The following is a 15,781-nucleotide window of genomic DNA, read 5'->3' on the forward strand; positions in this document are numbered from 1 at the left end:
ACAGTAAGAATTCTTTAAAGAGGAAAGAAAAGTACTCTGTGGAAAGCTGGCTGGTCTTAGTCATGTGACCTAAGGTTATTTTACAGAAATAAAACCAGTTGGTTTATTTTCTTAAAAAGAAAAAAAAAGTTTTTTCTAACCACCTCCCCCATCCCTCTTTTCTTCTTTTGCGCTTTTGAGATTTGTTGATGTAGAAAGTCATGTGTTCCTACCCAACCCTAACTGGGACTGCTGCCTTAGCTTGCTGCTATAGTACATTTTAGGACAAAAAGTCTTTTAAAAGCATGAAAATAGCAGCAGACGGGTCTCGTTTGCTTTGGCAGAGGGAATGGCTTTCCCTCCCAAGTAGCTCTGGGTAAGAGACCTAATCTCCAAAGGTGATCTTGTAAGTCCCAAGTTCCAAGTGACAGCAGGCAACTCTCCATTTCAAGTACACTCCCTCAGTCTTACCTCCTTGTTATTTTTGTGAGTTTACTTTCTAGGAAGTAGTTTACAAACGGCCACCACCCATTCCCTATCTTTTTCTCAGGTCATTCAGCATCTCTAGCTGCCAGGTGGGATCAAGGGGCTCTTGGGGTGTTGCTTTGAGACTCCCAAGGGGGATGGCTTCTGCCAGGACAGCTCATTAGCCCCTGGCAGCTGGAGAAAAGCCGTCTGAGGAATTTATGTACTCATGTTCTCTGGCCTTTGGGTGTCTGGCATATATAGTAAGAAAGAAAAATATGCACCCAGCTAGCTCTACAAACTGTTTAGATGAATGTTGGAAAGCGGTTTCTTATTGCCACTATGCGGAAACATCAGCATTTGCCAATGGTTTTTTGCTTCTGAATAGACACTAGATGGGAACAGAATGGGATGGGTGAATCAGACGGGTCCCTTCTCTCCAGGCATTCTCCAGGTAGATCACAAGTGCCTTGCTGACACTGATTTTTGGTGCCAGCATTTGCCTCCTGTTTTTTAGCTCCTCATTTCATGTGGTTCCTTGGGTGACAGGCTCCCCATCAGTGGCCAGCACACATTCCTCTGAGCAGGCTGCCTGACCCACCAGCAGCAGCAGCGAGCCAGCTCGCTCTGGTCTGTTTTCCATATGCCAGGGCCTCTTGCTGACCCTGCAGAGATCAAACTAAGATGATTAAGGAGAGGCAGACCTGCAAAAACAGTGTAATCTTTCACCCCTTGTTCAGACTGGTGTATCCCCTGCTTTCTCGCTCCTGCTTTTGGACTTCTGGTCTCATTTTCTCTTGGGTCTGATAGGCTTGGGCAAGAAGTGTGAGAGCCGTTCAGTGAGCAGGCAAAGGGCCAGTCCTTAGAAGGTTTGCAAATTTAGAACTTTAGCCTTGTTGGATGCCAAAAAGCGAAGGTAGTTCCAGAACATTAAACTTGGAAGGACTAGTCTAGACCCCTCACTTTAATGTTGGGATCACACAGATTTGGAGAGGTTAAGTGACTTGTTCAAGGGCCCACACTGCTTAGAAGTACCAGAACAGAACCAAACCTGGGAGTTTATTTTGTATCGCTGGTATGTTTAGGTGTTGCTAATGTACCTTTTCGTCTTGAGCCATCATCATCTCCTTGGGAGAAGGGTGTATCTTTGGGACACATCATAGTGGACAATAGTAGTGAGGCCAGTGAGGAAGAATCACATGCCTTGGGTTTGAATCCCTTTTCCTCTGTAGACTGGCTGTGGGACTTCAGGCCAGATTCCTTAATCTCTCTTCAGTTCTCCTCTCTGTATAGAGTATCTTCCTCATAGGGTTGTAACGAGTTAAATGTGACAGTTACCGTGAATCTCCTCGGTACATATGTATAATCTAAAAGACCACTATTACTAAATGTTTTAAATCACCTTTCCACATGGACTAACCAGATTGGCTCTTTGACTCTTTCCATTTGGTGTTTCCAGTCATTTAAAGACCAAACAAAAGCCACTTCTCTGAAACTTTCCCACGGGGTGGAGTCTGGAATTTCACAGGCTGGTTTTATCTCCTAGTCACCCTACTTAGCAGTTAAGAAACTTCGGTTTCCTCATCTGTAAAAAGTCTGACAGGCTAGGTGGCTGTGAGGTCGAAGGCGATGGTGCATAGGAAGCGTGCAGCCCCGTGTTCCCCACATATCACTTCCCCTTCGTCAGCCCCTCCACCTTTCTTTCCGTAACAGTAGTTCACACTCCTCTCTCCTTTTCCTGTCTCCAGTCACCCTGTGTCCTTGTGTGGTTTAGCCCTTCATGGTCCTTCTCTCTCATAACAGGTTCTTCTGTCTCAGTAGTAGATAGTAAGCCCAGGAGAAGGGGCTCGGGTGCATCTCGCTTCACAGAGCTGCCTACGACATAGATCAGCTCCCGGTCCTTCTTTGGAGCCAGAGCCTCCACAGGGACCACGGCGTCTGGGATTGCCCCCGGCCCGGCAGTGCCAGCTCCGGGCCTGGGGCCAGGCCGGCAGCCAAGCCCATCCCCAGCAACAGCAGCCAGGGCTGGCACGACACGGGGCGGTGGGGGTGCTGCGGCTGATGTGCGGAGAGGGAGGGTGACAGGAACATTTGGAGCCGAGATTGAAGGAGAAAAGCTGGAGGCTGATCCTGATCCAGCATAAACTGAGCAGAGTTACTAGCGTCGATCTTTCAGGTAAACCCCGAAACTATAATTGTGCCTAGAAGTAGGTTTCCAGGGGTGTGTGTGTTTTCTTTATTCTTCCTCCCTTTCCTTTCTCCCTGCCCCTGGCTCCATTCAGTTCATTTACACCCCTAAGCAGAAGCAGGAGAGCAGAGTCCCTGTGAGAACAGGGAGAGAGGGAGCTGCTTTGAGTACCTGGGGAGCCCTGCATACCTGAGCTGCCCCCCGCCCCCCAAGAGCTGTACTGGCCACTGAAAAGACCACTGTTCTAGGAGCAGGGAGGCTTGATTCTGTCACCGACTTGGCAAGCAGCTATGATAAAGGTTAACACTTACTGAATACTTTCTGTGCAGAGCGTCTCACATGGGTTTTCTCATTTACTCTGTCTTGAGGTCCACCTGCCCCATGTTAAAGTGAGTGCTGACAGTCACACGTTGGTGCCATCGCCCTGATTCACATCAAGGTTTGTCTGTTCCAAGAGCTCATGCTCTGATTACTCTTCCCGTTTTCTCCCTTCCTAGATAGCTCCTTGACCTTGCTATGCCTCCATTTCTTTTCCTGTGAAATGGGGGTAATAACTGTTTCACAGAGCTATGTTTATGTACGGTGATTATAACGTGCTACCAAATACAGAGTGGTGTTCATTAATGTGCTCTGTTGCTGATGAAGTTTGGCTTTTGGGGTGCCCCGATTGTGCTGAGGCTTTCCACACAGAGAGGCATCTGGGATGACCAACTGGAAAGGCAGTGCCATTAAGGTAGTGTAAATAAATGAGTATCAAGCTAGAAATCATGTCTGTTTGAAACCTACAGAGCTAGGACCAAGTGGAAAGGGGACAGGAGTCCGGAACTGTCTGGAAGGTTGGCCCAGCTTAGGGACAGGGAGTCAGCATTGGGCTCAAGGTGTCCCTCGAGCACAGCACATACCGAGCTTGATTTTACTCAGCATTAGTCCCAGGAAAGTCTTATCCTGGGGAGAACGCGATCCTGCAGGTGCTTCTGGGCCGTGTACATTTGAGCATAGACAGTGCTGTGGTTCAAGAGACTGTTCTTGAACAAGACCCAAGCACAGGACTCAAGGCAGGGGTAGGTGTCCTGGCCAGACCTGGGAAAGCTGAGCCCAGAGCCCGTTGTTCAGATGGGACAAGCTGGGGCTTTCATCAGGCTAACCAGACACTGCTTGGCTGTGAATAATAATCACTGGTAGCTGTCCTCCATCATTTCCACGGGGGGGTGGGTACTGTGCGGCAGGTACCCTTTATCTACATTTCCTGATGGAATCCTTAAAACAGCTCTGTAAGCCAGATACCATTTTGCAGGTTGAGGAAATTTCACAGGTTTCGATCAGGGTCAGCAATAATCACTGGCAGAGTTGAGTTTTGATTTCAGAGCTGGAGCTTTTAACCATGCCGATGAATTGAAACATCACCGCTTTGGGGCATCTCTGGCGAAGCTGAGTCCAAGGGCATGAGGAGTGCCTGGATCATGGTGGCAGGGCTCGCTGGGAGGAGGGCAGGGGGTAGGACACCCTTCCTGAGCACCAGGCACAGACAGTGTATTGTTCTCTTTCCAGTGGCTGGTGGTAAAACTTTGCTGTTCTGGGATCACTGTGGTGATGCTGGAGCTCAGGACCATCCGTTGGTTTCCCTGAGGTGCTCTGATGGAGGGGGCTCAGCAGTCTGCCTAGTGGTAAAGGTGTGTTTCTCAGGCTGGACATACCAGCTTCTGTTTGTGTGATGCTGGATGATTTACTTCGTGCCTCAGTTTCCCTGTCTTTAAATGGGGTTGTGGTGAGGGTATAGGAGTTTTAGTGTCCATAAAGTGCTTATTAGCATAGTGCCAGGCAGGATATCAAGTGCTGCTATTATTAGCCATCAGCTAATGAGTCCAGGGAGACTTTCAGCTTTAAAACGAAGTGCTGCCAGCCTGGGATCCAGGGCTTGTGTGAGACTGAGCCCGGGGAAAGCTCTGGGGGCAAAACTGTTTTCCCCGGGGAAAGAGGTAGACACAAAAGGCAGGCCATTGAATAAACAGGGGGCTCTAGTCACCATCAGATCTGAAAACATTTTCTTCTGGCTTGAGATCATCACTTGCCTCAACACTCATCCGGAGCGGGGGCATTTCACAGAAAGGGACCAGAATGAACAAGGAGATCTGACCTTCTGGTGCTTGCTGATTGATCATCTGTTCAAATTGATTTTCCCCTCCTATTTCTCATCTGCCCAGCATGTTAAAAGCCCTCAGGTTCTGCTGTGTCAGGTCATCAAAGATGCTCTTATGTGGAGGGCTGTTTGGGTAAATGGGATTAGGGCCTCTTTGGGAAGCCCATCTGTTCTGTCCCTACCTGAAGGCCTTGGCGCCAGGATTTGGAGGAAGCTGGCACAATGAAGCATCTGTCCTGTGGGGGTGGGGGTATGTGGCCTGGGGTAGGTGGGTCAGACGGAGGCCAGGAAATCCTCTTATCCTGCCAGGTACCTGGGCCTCCCTCAACAGCGGGAGCTGAGCAGCAAACCCTGGTGAGTCAGCGTGCCTGGGAATTAGAGTTGCCAGTCTGTGAGCATGTGGGGTTTGTGTAAGTTTGGGCCTTTTGTTTCTTTTAGCACTGTAGTCTTTAGAAACACAAATCTGGAAACCAGACCTTCCACATGGTATAGTCCTGCTTGTTTTGAGATAATTCAGCTCGAACAGTTGCTTTCCTTGTATGCTGGTCTTCCAAGAATTAACCCCTTGCCTTTTAAAATTTTAATAGGTTGTGCTTATGGTTTTCCGCTATACTATTAAAGCATAAAAAGACTTAAGAAAACATAGTTGGGTCTGTCTTTTTCCACACCAAAAAACCCTTACAGGATTTCAGTGGTTTTTTTTTTTTTTTTTTTTTTTTAGNAAGCCAAAGTGGAACTGCAAGTCTTTGAGGGCATGTATGGGCATGCCTCTCTGTCATTTATTCTCTTTGAGGGTGGAGAATAGGGAATAGGACACACTCTGATTCGATGAGTCTCCGATAAGTTATAAGAATGATTCTGGTTGTCATTTTAAACGTGTACACTCAGAATTTACCCACAGGATTCCTTTTGAAGATAACCCCAAATTTACCAGGCACCATTTGGAGGAAGTGAAAGTACAGTTTAAAGCACTTAATAAAAAACACCCTTCTGCCCCACTGCCCGTTTCCTAAGAGCTTTGAATTTGGAGCATGAAGGGCCATGAACGCTTCTTCCTAGAGCTGGAGAGACCTTGATTTTGGTCCCCTTTACCTACTATACCTCTGGCTCCTGGTCTAAAGTTCTATTAACATTGTAATTTTGGTGCCTGCAATTATTATGGCAGCAGGTAGAACTTATAGGGACTACGTTGTAGCTGGATCTTCTCGTGGATTAGTTGAAGTTAAGAATATGAGTCCTGAGAAGACAGAGTTTGCAGAGAAATCACCTCACCCCTGGCCAGGAAATTTCTAGCAATTCTTTAAAAAAAAAAAACAAACACTTTTAAATAGCGTAAGTGATAAATAAACCACCATGATGAGTTGGTGATATATCAGTGCAGACTTTTCCCTTTTTTCTAGCAATTATCCTACCATTGAGAGAGATTTGGATAAATCAGCCCTTTTAAGGTGGAGACACCCCCTTGGAAGACTGAGCTTGCAGGCCTTGTAGGACCTTCCTGTTCAGTGTGGACTTGGCTTGAGTACTCTTCATGCAACCTCGCAGAGGACCTGGTGGGAGGAGAAAAAGAAACTGGAGGACCGAGAACCTTGGTTGGTGTTTGGCTCCTGTGGGTGGGCAGAGGAAGGGTGTAGAAAGGGCATTTCACTTACTGTGTGGGAGAGTTCCAGAAAGGAATTTGAAGAGATCAGAGACAAGTTTTACTTTGCTATTTGGCTAGGACACTGCTTGTAGTCTTGACTCCACAAATCCTTTACCTCATCTTTAGGCCATTATGAAACTGTACAGTGGTCTTAAATGTGGCTCCCTTTTCTCCCTACTCATCCTACTTAAAAAGAAAATGTGAGGATTTTGACATGAGAGACTAGAAGGTGAACTTTTTATTTGCACCTTCTGGCTTAACCCAGGACCAAATAACTTTCTTATGTGATGGCAAGTTGGCACGACAGATTTCCTCTGGAATATTTCTGGCAAAACTGTAGTCTTCCTTGATGCGTTCTGCACATGAATCAACCTCTTTGTAACCTATGTTACCTTAAGAATTTTAGGAATTTTCTTATTAGTTCTCCATATGTGTCCTAGCCCTGCATTTCCAATGTGAAGGTATAGAACTTACAGGGGGAGGTGGTGACGAACTGTGGGTATCTCCTCTGGTTCATGGTTGGCTCATGAAATAGAGCGGTGCCCCAGGCCGTAGTCCCAACAGAGGAGGGGAATGGAGTTTGGAAATGCCCGTCTCCCCGTCCAGTGGTAACTGCTCTGTAATTTTCCTCTAGGTTGGCTGGCTCCTCTGGCTGATGGCATGTTGAGGCACATGGGCCAGTGGCAGCAAGGGCATCTGATCCAGAGGGGGCCACTCTAGAGGCCAGGCCACCAGCACCATGGGCCAGTGTGTCACCAAGTGCAAGAATCCCTCATCAACCCTGGGCAGCAAGAACGGAGACCGTGACCCCGGCAGCAAGTCACACAGCAGGCGGAGTGCGGGCCACCGCGAGGAACAGCCACCAGCCTGTGGCAAGCCAGGTGGGGATATCCTTGTCAATGGGACCAAGAAGGCAGAGGCTGCCACCGAGCCCTGCCAGCTGCCAACATCCTCTGGAGATGCTGGGAGGGAGCCCAAGTCCAATGCCGAGGAGTCTTCCCTGCAGAGGCTGGAAGAACTGTTCAGGCGCTACAAGGACGAGCGGGAGGATGCAATTTTGGAGGAAGGCATGGAGCGCTTTTGCAATGACTTATGTGTTGACCCCACGGAATTTCGAGTGCTGCTCTTGGCTTGGAAGTTCCAGGCTGCTACCATGTGCAAATTCACCAGGTTAGTCACAAATACTTCATGTCACCAGGTGAGCGGAGGAGGACAAGTGCACTCTTGGGCAGTGGGGCCCAGCTAGGGGAGAACTGGGTTGGCTTCTTAGGATTTTGGGTAAGTCTCTTCTTTTGACCAGTTTCTCTCAAGCTGTGCAGCCCCTGAACAGGCAACAACCGTCTTTGCCTGAAGTTAAGCAAGGAGTAACCCCCGTGAAGGCCCACGGCCACATGCTGCTGCCCAGCCCCACTGCTGTTTCAGACCTTTATCTTTTCTTCACTCCTTTACTTGTCAGTTCCCTCACTCCCTCACCCGATAGTTACCAAACACCGATCAAGTGCTGGGCACTATGAGTGCCGGTCTGGGTTTGGGGATCCACCTCCATCACCATGTGGAGCCACTTGCGCCTCCTAGCTCTGCGCGCATGTCCCTCAGCCAGTGTAGGTGCCAGCAAGGACAGCTGGCCCCAGTTAGCACGTGGTAGTTGTGCACATCGCCCTGGTCGTGCGTTCCTGTAGAGGTTGTTTGTGGGGAGGGAGTGGCAAGATCACCCCAGGGTGAGGTTTGCAGAGCACCAGGTTATAAATAAGAATTGACTTTGAGACACCCGTCCACCCCCGGGTAGGTTGCCCCACAGACTTCAGATGCCTTATATCTTTAGCTGAAACAGCAGTCTCAGAGATGATCATCAGTGAGAGACCATGTTGTAACCTGAAAGTGTTATGTAGATGTTAAAAGTACATAAGCAGTTTTTGTTTTTTAATAACAGAACTTTGATCTCTGGTGGCAGAGTTAGCCAGGTTTATCCAGAATCTTTGGCTCCAAAGATCTCCCTTGGCAGTCACCAAAAATATTCCAAAAACAAACAATCCATAGAGAATCAAAAGGAAAGCAGGAAGACTCCCCATGTGGGAGGGCAGTCTGCAGCTTAATTACTGTTGCAGAATGGGAAATGGGGCACGAGCAGGAGACTGGAGTTGTGCTTTGGAAGGATGAATAAGTGAATGAACCAGCCACCATCAGCTGCCTGCCATGTGCCAGACACTGTCAGAAGCAGTTGACACATACTAACTTGTTTAGTCCTCACCAAAACCCTATGAAGTAAGGTGGTATTCTCACCATTTGACAGATGAAGAAATAGGACTAATTAGTGGAGGAGTTGGAGTTCACATCCAGGCCATCCAGCCTCAAAGCCATGCTCTTACTTTGCTATATTGCCTCTCAGCAGGTGCTGTTGTTTACAAATATTAATTGTGCCCCCTCCTTCCTGTTGCAGGAAGGAGTTTTTTGATGGCTGCAAAGCAATAAGTGCAGACAGCATTGATGGGATCTGTGCACGGTTCCCTAGCCTCTTAACGGAAGCCAAACAAGAGGATAAATTCAAGGATCTCTACCGGTTTACATTTCAGTTTGGTCTGGACTCTGAAGAAGGGCAGCGGTCACTGCATCGGGAAATAGCCATTGCCCTGTGGAAACTAGTCTTTACCCAGAACAATCCTCCAGTATTGGACCAGTGGCTAAACTTCCTAACTGAGAACCCCTCGGGGATCAAGGGCATCTCCCGGGACACTTGGAACATGTTCCTTAACTTCACTCAGGTGATTGGTCCTGACCTCAGCAACTACAGTGAAGACGAGGCCTGGCCAAGTCTCTTCGATACCTTTGTGGAGTGGGAAATGGAGCGAAGAAAAAGAGAAGGGGAAGGGAGAGGTGCACTCAGCTCAGGGCCCGAGGGCTTGTGTCCTGGGGAGCAGACTTAGTGGCTCTGTCCCAGGAGCAGCAGCAGCAGCAAGGATCTGCCTGCTGCCCTGCAGCCAACCGAGGAATTGGACCTTTCTGGAAATTACTGAAGATCCAGATATTTTCTACTTTACACCTTTCTCTGCCTTGTATCTGAAAGGGCTCTAAAATGCTGTATCATGTTTTAGGCACTTTCTTCAGTTTTTGGTTATTTTGGTTATTTCTTTTTTGGGGGGTCCCCCAAAATATTTGAACCTGGCTACATGTTGTGTGTTTTTTTTTTTTTTTGAAGCCTTCAGATAGAATAAGCCTGCCATTTCTTGCACAAATTAGATTTTTTTTGGGGGGGGAGGGTATAGAGCAGGGAGGGGGGAATGGGACGGTTAGGTTGAATTAACATTACAAGATGATACAGTGCCAGATCTCAGTTTTGCATATTCTTTTTCAGGGCAGGTCTGTACTGTGTGTAGTGCTGTTTACATGGTTGAATTTAGGTTGTAATAATTATTTTAAAAGATTTACACAGAATTGAATAGCAGTGTTAACTGTTAACCATATTGCATTAATTCCCAGGCGATTTAAAGCTCTTGGAGAGCCAGGGCCAGCCAAGAGCATTTGTAGTCTGGTGACAACCCCCTTTTAAGCTAATTTATCCAAAACCCTTATTTTCTTCACTTCTTGCTCATTCCTTCTTTGACCTATTGCATTTCATGTTGAGTTTACCCATCAACATGCTGCACCTGTCAGTCAAGTGAGCAGTTTTTTTTTTTAGAACACATAGTACTGAGAACCACTTAAGCATTGAATGCAGAGAAAGCAGTGCTACCTCAGTTTTGCTGGAAGTAGATTTTGATAGTTTTCTTTTTTTGATGAATTTTCTGTATTTTCATGTTGTAAGTGAAAATACTTTTTTTTTTTTTCCCCATTTGCCTTGGAGCCAAAGTTTCTGTTCCTGGTGGTCGGAAAACTGTGCCTGCCGGCCAGCTGACTTGAAGGAAAACTGTGGTATGGAGCTCTGCTTGAATTTTTTTTTTTTTTAAGTTTTTTCTTTAAGTATCATCAGCTTACTTGTCTGGCAAGTGCAGAAGCCTGGGACTGGCCTGAACTCTGCCAAACAAATACAGAAGTGTATTTAATAGTTAAACGTGTGCCCTTTCCCTTCTTGCTGCACCCATGTTGTCACTTAACCCCCAGGAGTTATTTATTATCTTCTTTGTTAATGTCAGGCTCATTTGGGGTAATGTGATGACTGTTTAGGTTTACATGACCCTCCTCTCCTTCCCCTACCCCTAAATATGTATATATACATATATAAGATATGTATATATTTTACCTATATAAAATATATATATACACATATATGTATCTATATTCCTTTGTTTCTTAGCCTGCTAAAACTGGCCATAAAAGAGGGAGCTGCCTTCAATATATAAAGCATAAGAAGAGTGCCAGGGAACGTCATAAATGGAGGCTTTTGAATCTGAATTTGGACCATCTTCACTAAAGAGAGGATGAATTTTCTCAGCCCTTTCCTCACAAGAGGGAGGCCCAGTTCCCCAGACTCCTCCGCGTGCTTGCTCCGTAAGGCCAGCTTTGGCCAAACTGCCACACAGGAGCTGACTCTGGTCCTACCTGGTTTCAGTAGAGGGTCCTCTTGTTATTTTTCCATTTAAAAGAACATGTCCTCAAAAACTGTACTGGAAGGGTGGGTGGCAGGAACTTGTACAGTTCAGCTCCCAACACTTTGGAACAGATTGAAAAGGGAATCTTTTAAATAAAAACTTATAAAATATTTATACTCTTGAGGTAATGAGAGTTTGTCTTTTAAACATTGGAGTTTTCTTCCCTAACTACTTCCATCTGCCTCCCAGGTATATGTTTCTCAGCCTGGGCAGGAATTGCTTATTTTGAGTTCCTTTATTAGGAGCCTTATGGCTCCAGGCTCCCATCTTTCCAAAGATGATTACTTAAGGAAACATACTTGGAGTTTGATTTTTTTTTTTTTTTTAAAGATCCTAAACCTGGCAGTTGCCCCTTCTAGAGGGGCAGAAGGGAAACTTTAAAATCAGCCACAGCATGTTAGCATACTGCTGGAAAGCTGAAGAGAGTCTCAGGCCAGATATCTGGCTTTGTTATAGCCTAAGACACAAGTTCCTTGTATAAAGAGAGTTTCTAAGGGCCCCAGCAGGTTCTGTGGGCTCAAATGTAGTCAGGGTGCCCAGACTGAGGTCTTAAAGATACTGCCTTCTCATCTAGCCAGTCTTGCAACCCCGTTTTTCCTGATTCTAGAATGGGTAGAGGTTGAAAAAGGGAAGAGGAAGGCTGCTCCTAGCCAGGTAAGGCTCTCTTCTGTCTTAGATTGCAAGGGTATATGGAGAGAAGTGCACAAAAGAGGGAGGCACCGAGGATCGTGAGGACTCTGGAGGAACTGGATTCCTTCCCCAGCCTACAAGATGGCATTCCACGCATTAGGTGTGCTAGAGTGGGTGGATTTTGTTAACTGTTCAGCCTCCCCACCCCCCACAAAAAGAGCCATTAAATTATTTTTGGTTATATTTTTAACGATCTATTTGTTACAGAAATGCAATTGAGAAACCAGAAAAGGGAGCAGTTAGGGAAGGACTTACAGGTTCCATCCAGGTTGCCGTTCCTGATGCCAGGAATTCCAAGCTTCTGCAGCGGCTCTGGGTCAGTGTTTGACTTGACGACAGGAAAAGCAGTTATTTTGCAAAGGGATCGAAGGTGGGGGTCACACTATTGGGAAATGAGAGGTCCCTGTTCCTTTTAACCTAGAAATAGGCTTGCTGTCTAATGAGTGAGCAGTAATTGTGTGGAAGAGGCCAAACACATGCCCCTCAGGTAAGCCAGTGCGCTCTTCCCTTTAACAATGTAACATCAGGGTGGTGTGAAGCGGGGCAGGATGTGGATGCCATTTTGAAAATAGGCAAATATCTGAGGGTGACTATAAGAAATTGAATATGTATTGGGAAATTCTTGGTTTTTGGCAAATGGCTTTGAGTTTGTGGTGTTCTCTAGGGATTAGAAAGCTGTATGAGATGAAGTATTACTTCATTGAAATGCTCTTCCCCTATCCCTGCCATATTTGAATGTATCATTAACCCCACCTCCTGTAATGACACTTTGCTATGCTTCAGCTGGATGCCTCAAGTTTTTCCTCATCTGTGCCAGTTGTGCCCACATGTGTAAGTTGGGTCCAAGACCCCCTTTATCTACTCTTCTGATAAGAAAAATCAGAGCTGGGTAAAGATCCAAATTTCACCTAAGCCTAGAGGCCCAAAGAAATCCAACTGGAAATGTACAAGGCAGCATTTTCAATATTAAACTTCCCTAAGGAAGGCACAAGCTAGTCTTGGAAAGGAAGAAGGGATTAAGCCACAGAGTATGTAGTCGATCTTTGATACAGTTCTGATCTCCCAGAGGCTGGTGCCAAAATTCAGTCCTCAGTGCTGGAGTCTGCAGGGTGTGGAACTCCATGGTTCATGTGATGGCTTCAAATGCTATACTATGCCAAACTGCATTAAAAAACAGTGGGAAATTACTGGGAGAAGGACTTGGGTCTAAAAGTTTAAAACCCAAAACATTTGTATTTAGGACTGGTTTGCCACATTTAAAGAGAAGTCCTGAGTGTAGTGAAGCCCAGTAGACCCAATTATACAATTACAAGGGCTGGAAAGAAGCTGCTGCTAGGTTTTTGTTTTAGCTGCCTGCTTTGCCTTTGCCGTTTTTCTTGTGTCTCTTAATGTTTGCTTAATGATGACTTGAGCATCTTGGTAACTGACAAAGGTCTTCCCCTGGGGGGACTTGAAAAATCTTGGTAACTGACAAAGGTCTTCCTTTGCAGGGACTCTAGCAGTGACTTGTTTAAAAAGCCAAAAGACTATTAAAAGATATTAAAGTGTGTTAATTGGGACTCATTTGAGGACATATCTCATTGATCCTCCTCCTACTCCATAATCTGTTTCCTGAATCTTGGAGGGGTTCCCACCCACCCCCTTTCAGAGTTTCTTTGGTTAGCTGTAATTATAGCATATATCCAGTTTAACCTGGACTGGGGGCCGTGTTTTAGTGAGGATTTGCAGGTGTTTTTCCTTATTGAGAGTTATGCTTGAGCACTGGTTGCAAAAGCCAACATGATTCAAATAGCCTTGAGTAACCATCAGGTTCTGCTTCTGATTCAGGTGCTGGGGCCTCACATCCTCCCTATTCCTCTTGGAAACTAAGCGTGCTTTCATAGACACCTTTTTCCACCACCCAACTTCCTTCTTACTACTTACTACAACATACTCTTGGATATTGCCAAAGGAAGCCATTCAGCAGATGCTGTGTCTCTCCCCCCCCCCCATTTATTCTGGGAGAAGTATCTTCCTTCTGACTCTGGTCCCCAGCCCTGAGTCTGTAATTAATTGCTCTTACCTATTGCACTAATGAATATGATTCTAGGTTTCAAACAGGGAACTTGAAACAATAGGCAAATGGGGGCTTGGATGATTGGTACTACAGATACCCTGCCTTAACCCACTGAGGTGATGAGTCCACTACTCATGTGACCCTCCACCTTTGTGGATTCCTCTTGGTTTGTGACCAGTGTGTCTGTTCCTTGAGGTTGTACAAACTTGTTGATAAAGGTCAATACTTTTGTTTGTATTCTCTGCACTGTTGCACTCTCCAAATGGCCCCTTGAATATTTTTATTAACTTGTTACACACACTTTTGTCTTTGTCTACATTTTTCTTTTGATGTTTTTTTATTTGGAAGGTTACCTGCTGTTGGATTTAATAAATTTGTTTACTTGACTATTGACAATTCTGAGAGGAAAAAAAAAAACCCACAAAAAACCAAAACCAGTGACTCTATTCTGGGGTGAGATTTACCCGTCGGGAGCCTCTTCCAACGTGATATTGGATAGCAGTTCCTATGCTTTGGAAAATAATCCAGATGGTACAGGATCCTCAAACTTCAAACATGGATGTTGACTTCCCACTCACCAACTTAATGGCCTTTGGGATCCTAATACTTGTAGGCAAAAAGCAAACGAGTCCTCAGAGGGCCACTACCCAAATAGTCATATCGTAGCAACTGATATGGATTCCCATGAGGAACAAAAAGTTAATTTGTGCGCTGTGCTAATGGATGGCTCCTACATCTATCAGGTTGGCAGTGATTAAGGAAAGGAGACGAGCTGAAACTGTCAAGTGCCACTGCTGTGTGACCTTTGGCAAGTTAGTGAAATTCTGAGTTTCCTTATACTCATCTGTAAAATCAAGAGACTATTAATTCCATCAGAGGGTTAGGATTTAAAAGTCTTTAAAAAGCACCTAAATCACGTAAGTTTAAGGTTTCCAAAAGGATATCAGGTGAGTAACACAAGGAATCCAGAGAGGAAGAGATGGGGGTTGGCATGGTCACACAGGACCTTTCAGGTCACTGCCCCTCCTGGGGGCTTAACTTCCCTCTGTGCCAAATTGGGGGTGGGGTGGGGGGGATTAGACTAACATGATCCATGATGACTCTATTTGGCTCTTACATCCTAGAAGTCTGATTATGGTAGACCAGTTATGACCCTTAGCTTCCTTTCATTGTATTTTCTGTCTTGTTATTGTTTGTGTTCAGGAAAGCTATTGGCCAGCCATCTTACTCACTTCTTTGATGGAGGCCCTAATGACCTTCCCAAAGATTTCCAGCCTCATGTTGGTATCTCCTAAAAATAAGTAAGTACAGTGGTGGGAGTGACTAGATGTGCTTTTATTTTTCCTTTCACTTGGAAAGGACTTGGGAGTCATGGCTACATCCTTTAGCTAGGGAGAAGGTTAAAAGGCTTCCTCAATGAACTGGAATTTTTTTTTCTCTTCTTCCCTTATTACCAAGGTTAGCATCAAATGGAGGCTGGAAGGAAATGGGGTGGGGGTGGGGGAGGTTACTTTTTTCCCCTCACTTAAAAGGTCTATCTCCAAAACAGGTGCTTATTCCCCTGTTGGCTCTTGGGCTTGTGTCTTCTGTGCTTGGGCCTTTCTGACTTGAGCCCAGCCAGGGCCTTAACAAATAGAAGTTTGGGGAATTAGAAAGTGAAAGATACTGATTTGGGTGCTTGCATAGAGCCTGGAGCTATTCAAAGTATTGATACAGTGCTGTACAGATTATATATGGCTAAAATCCAATTTCTGATTAGATGAGGGGCAAGCAACATCTTCAGAAATGAGGTTAACTGCATGTAGAATGGACATTTTCTAGCAAAAAAGTTTTACAGAAGGTAGTGCTGAGGGTCCAGAGAAGTACAGAAGAGTCACCTCAGCAATGGCATCTTCTCTCTTCTCAAATCCAGTTGCCAAAAGCACATTGCTGGGTTGGATCTGGAAGTCCTATTTTAGCTCTGGGTTGCGACCTAGGTCCGAAGGGTTAGTCTTGGGGAAGGAGAGGTGAGGGAGCCAGCCTAACCTCTCCATTTCCTTTC

At 45.8% G+C, this 15,781-nt stretch overlaps 1 protein-coding gene across 9 annotated transcripts in view; it reads left to right on the forward strand.

The window, feature by feature from the left end:
• The window catches only part of DCUN1D3 (defective in cullin neddylation 1 domain containing 3), a 38,549-nt gene extending 24,423 nt beyond the window's left edge, over positions 1-14,126 (forward strand). For 5 of the 9 annotated variants that reach the window (XM_002927592.4, XM_034670288.1, XM_019808314.2 and 2 more), the window contains exons 2-3: positions 7,046-7,581; positions 8,849-14,126. In XM_002927592.4, the coding sequence (XP_002927638.1) occupies positions 7,151-7,581; positions 8,849-9,332 (915 nt within the window). In that variant the 5' untranslated portion in view covers positions 7,046-7,150 and the 3' untranslated portion in view covers positions 9,333-14,126. Of the gene's footprint in view, positions 1-3,000; positions 3,072-4,180; positions 4,303-6,169; positions 6,362-7,045; positions 7,582-8,848 lie in introns of those variants that run through there. The other 4 variants (XM_034670290.1, XM_034670292.1, XM_034670289.1 and 1 more) reach the window with 4 other exon arrangements.
• The last annotated feature ends 1,655 nt before the right edge of the window (positions 14,127-15,781 follow it).

This window comes from Ailuropoda melanoleuca, chromosome 10 (genome assembly GCF_002007445.2).
Source record: "Ailuropoda melanoleuca isolate Jingjing chromosome 10, ASM200744v2, whole genome shotgun sequence".
Taxonomy (NCBI): domain Eukaryota; kingdom Metazoa; phylum Chordata; class Mammalia; order Carnivora; family Ursidae; genus Ailuropoda; species Ailuropoda melanoleuca.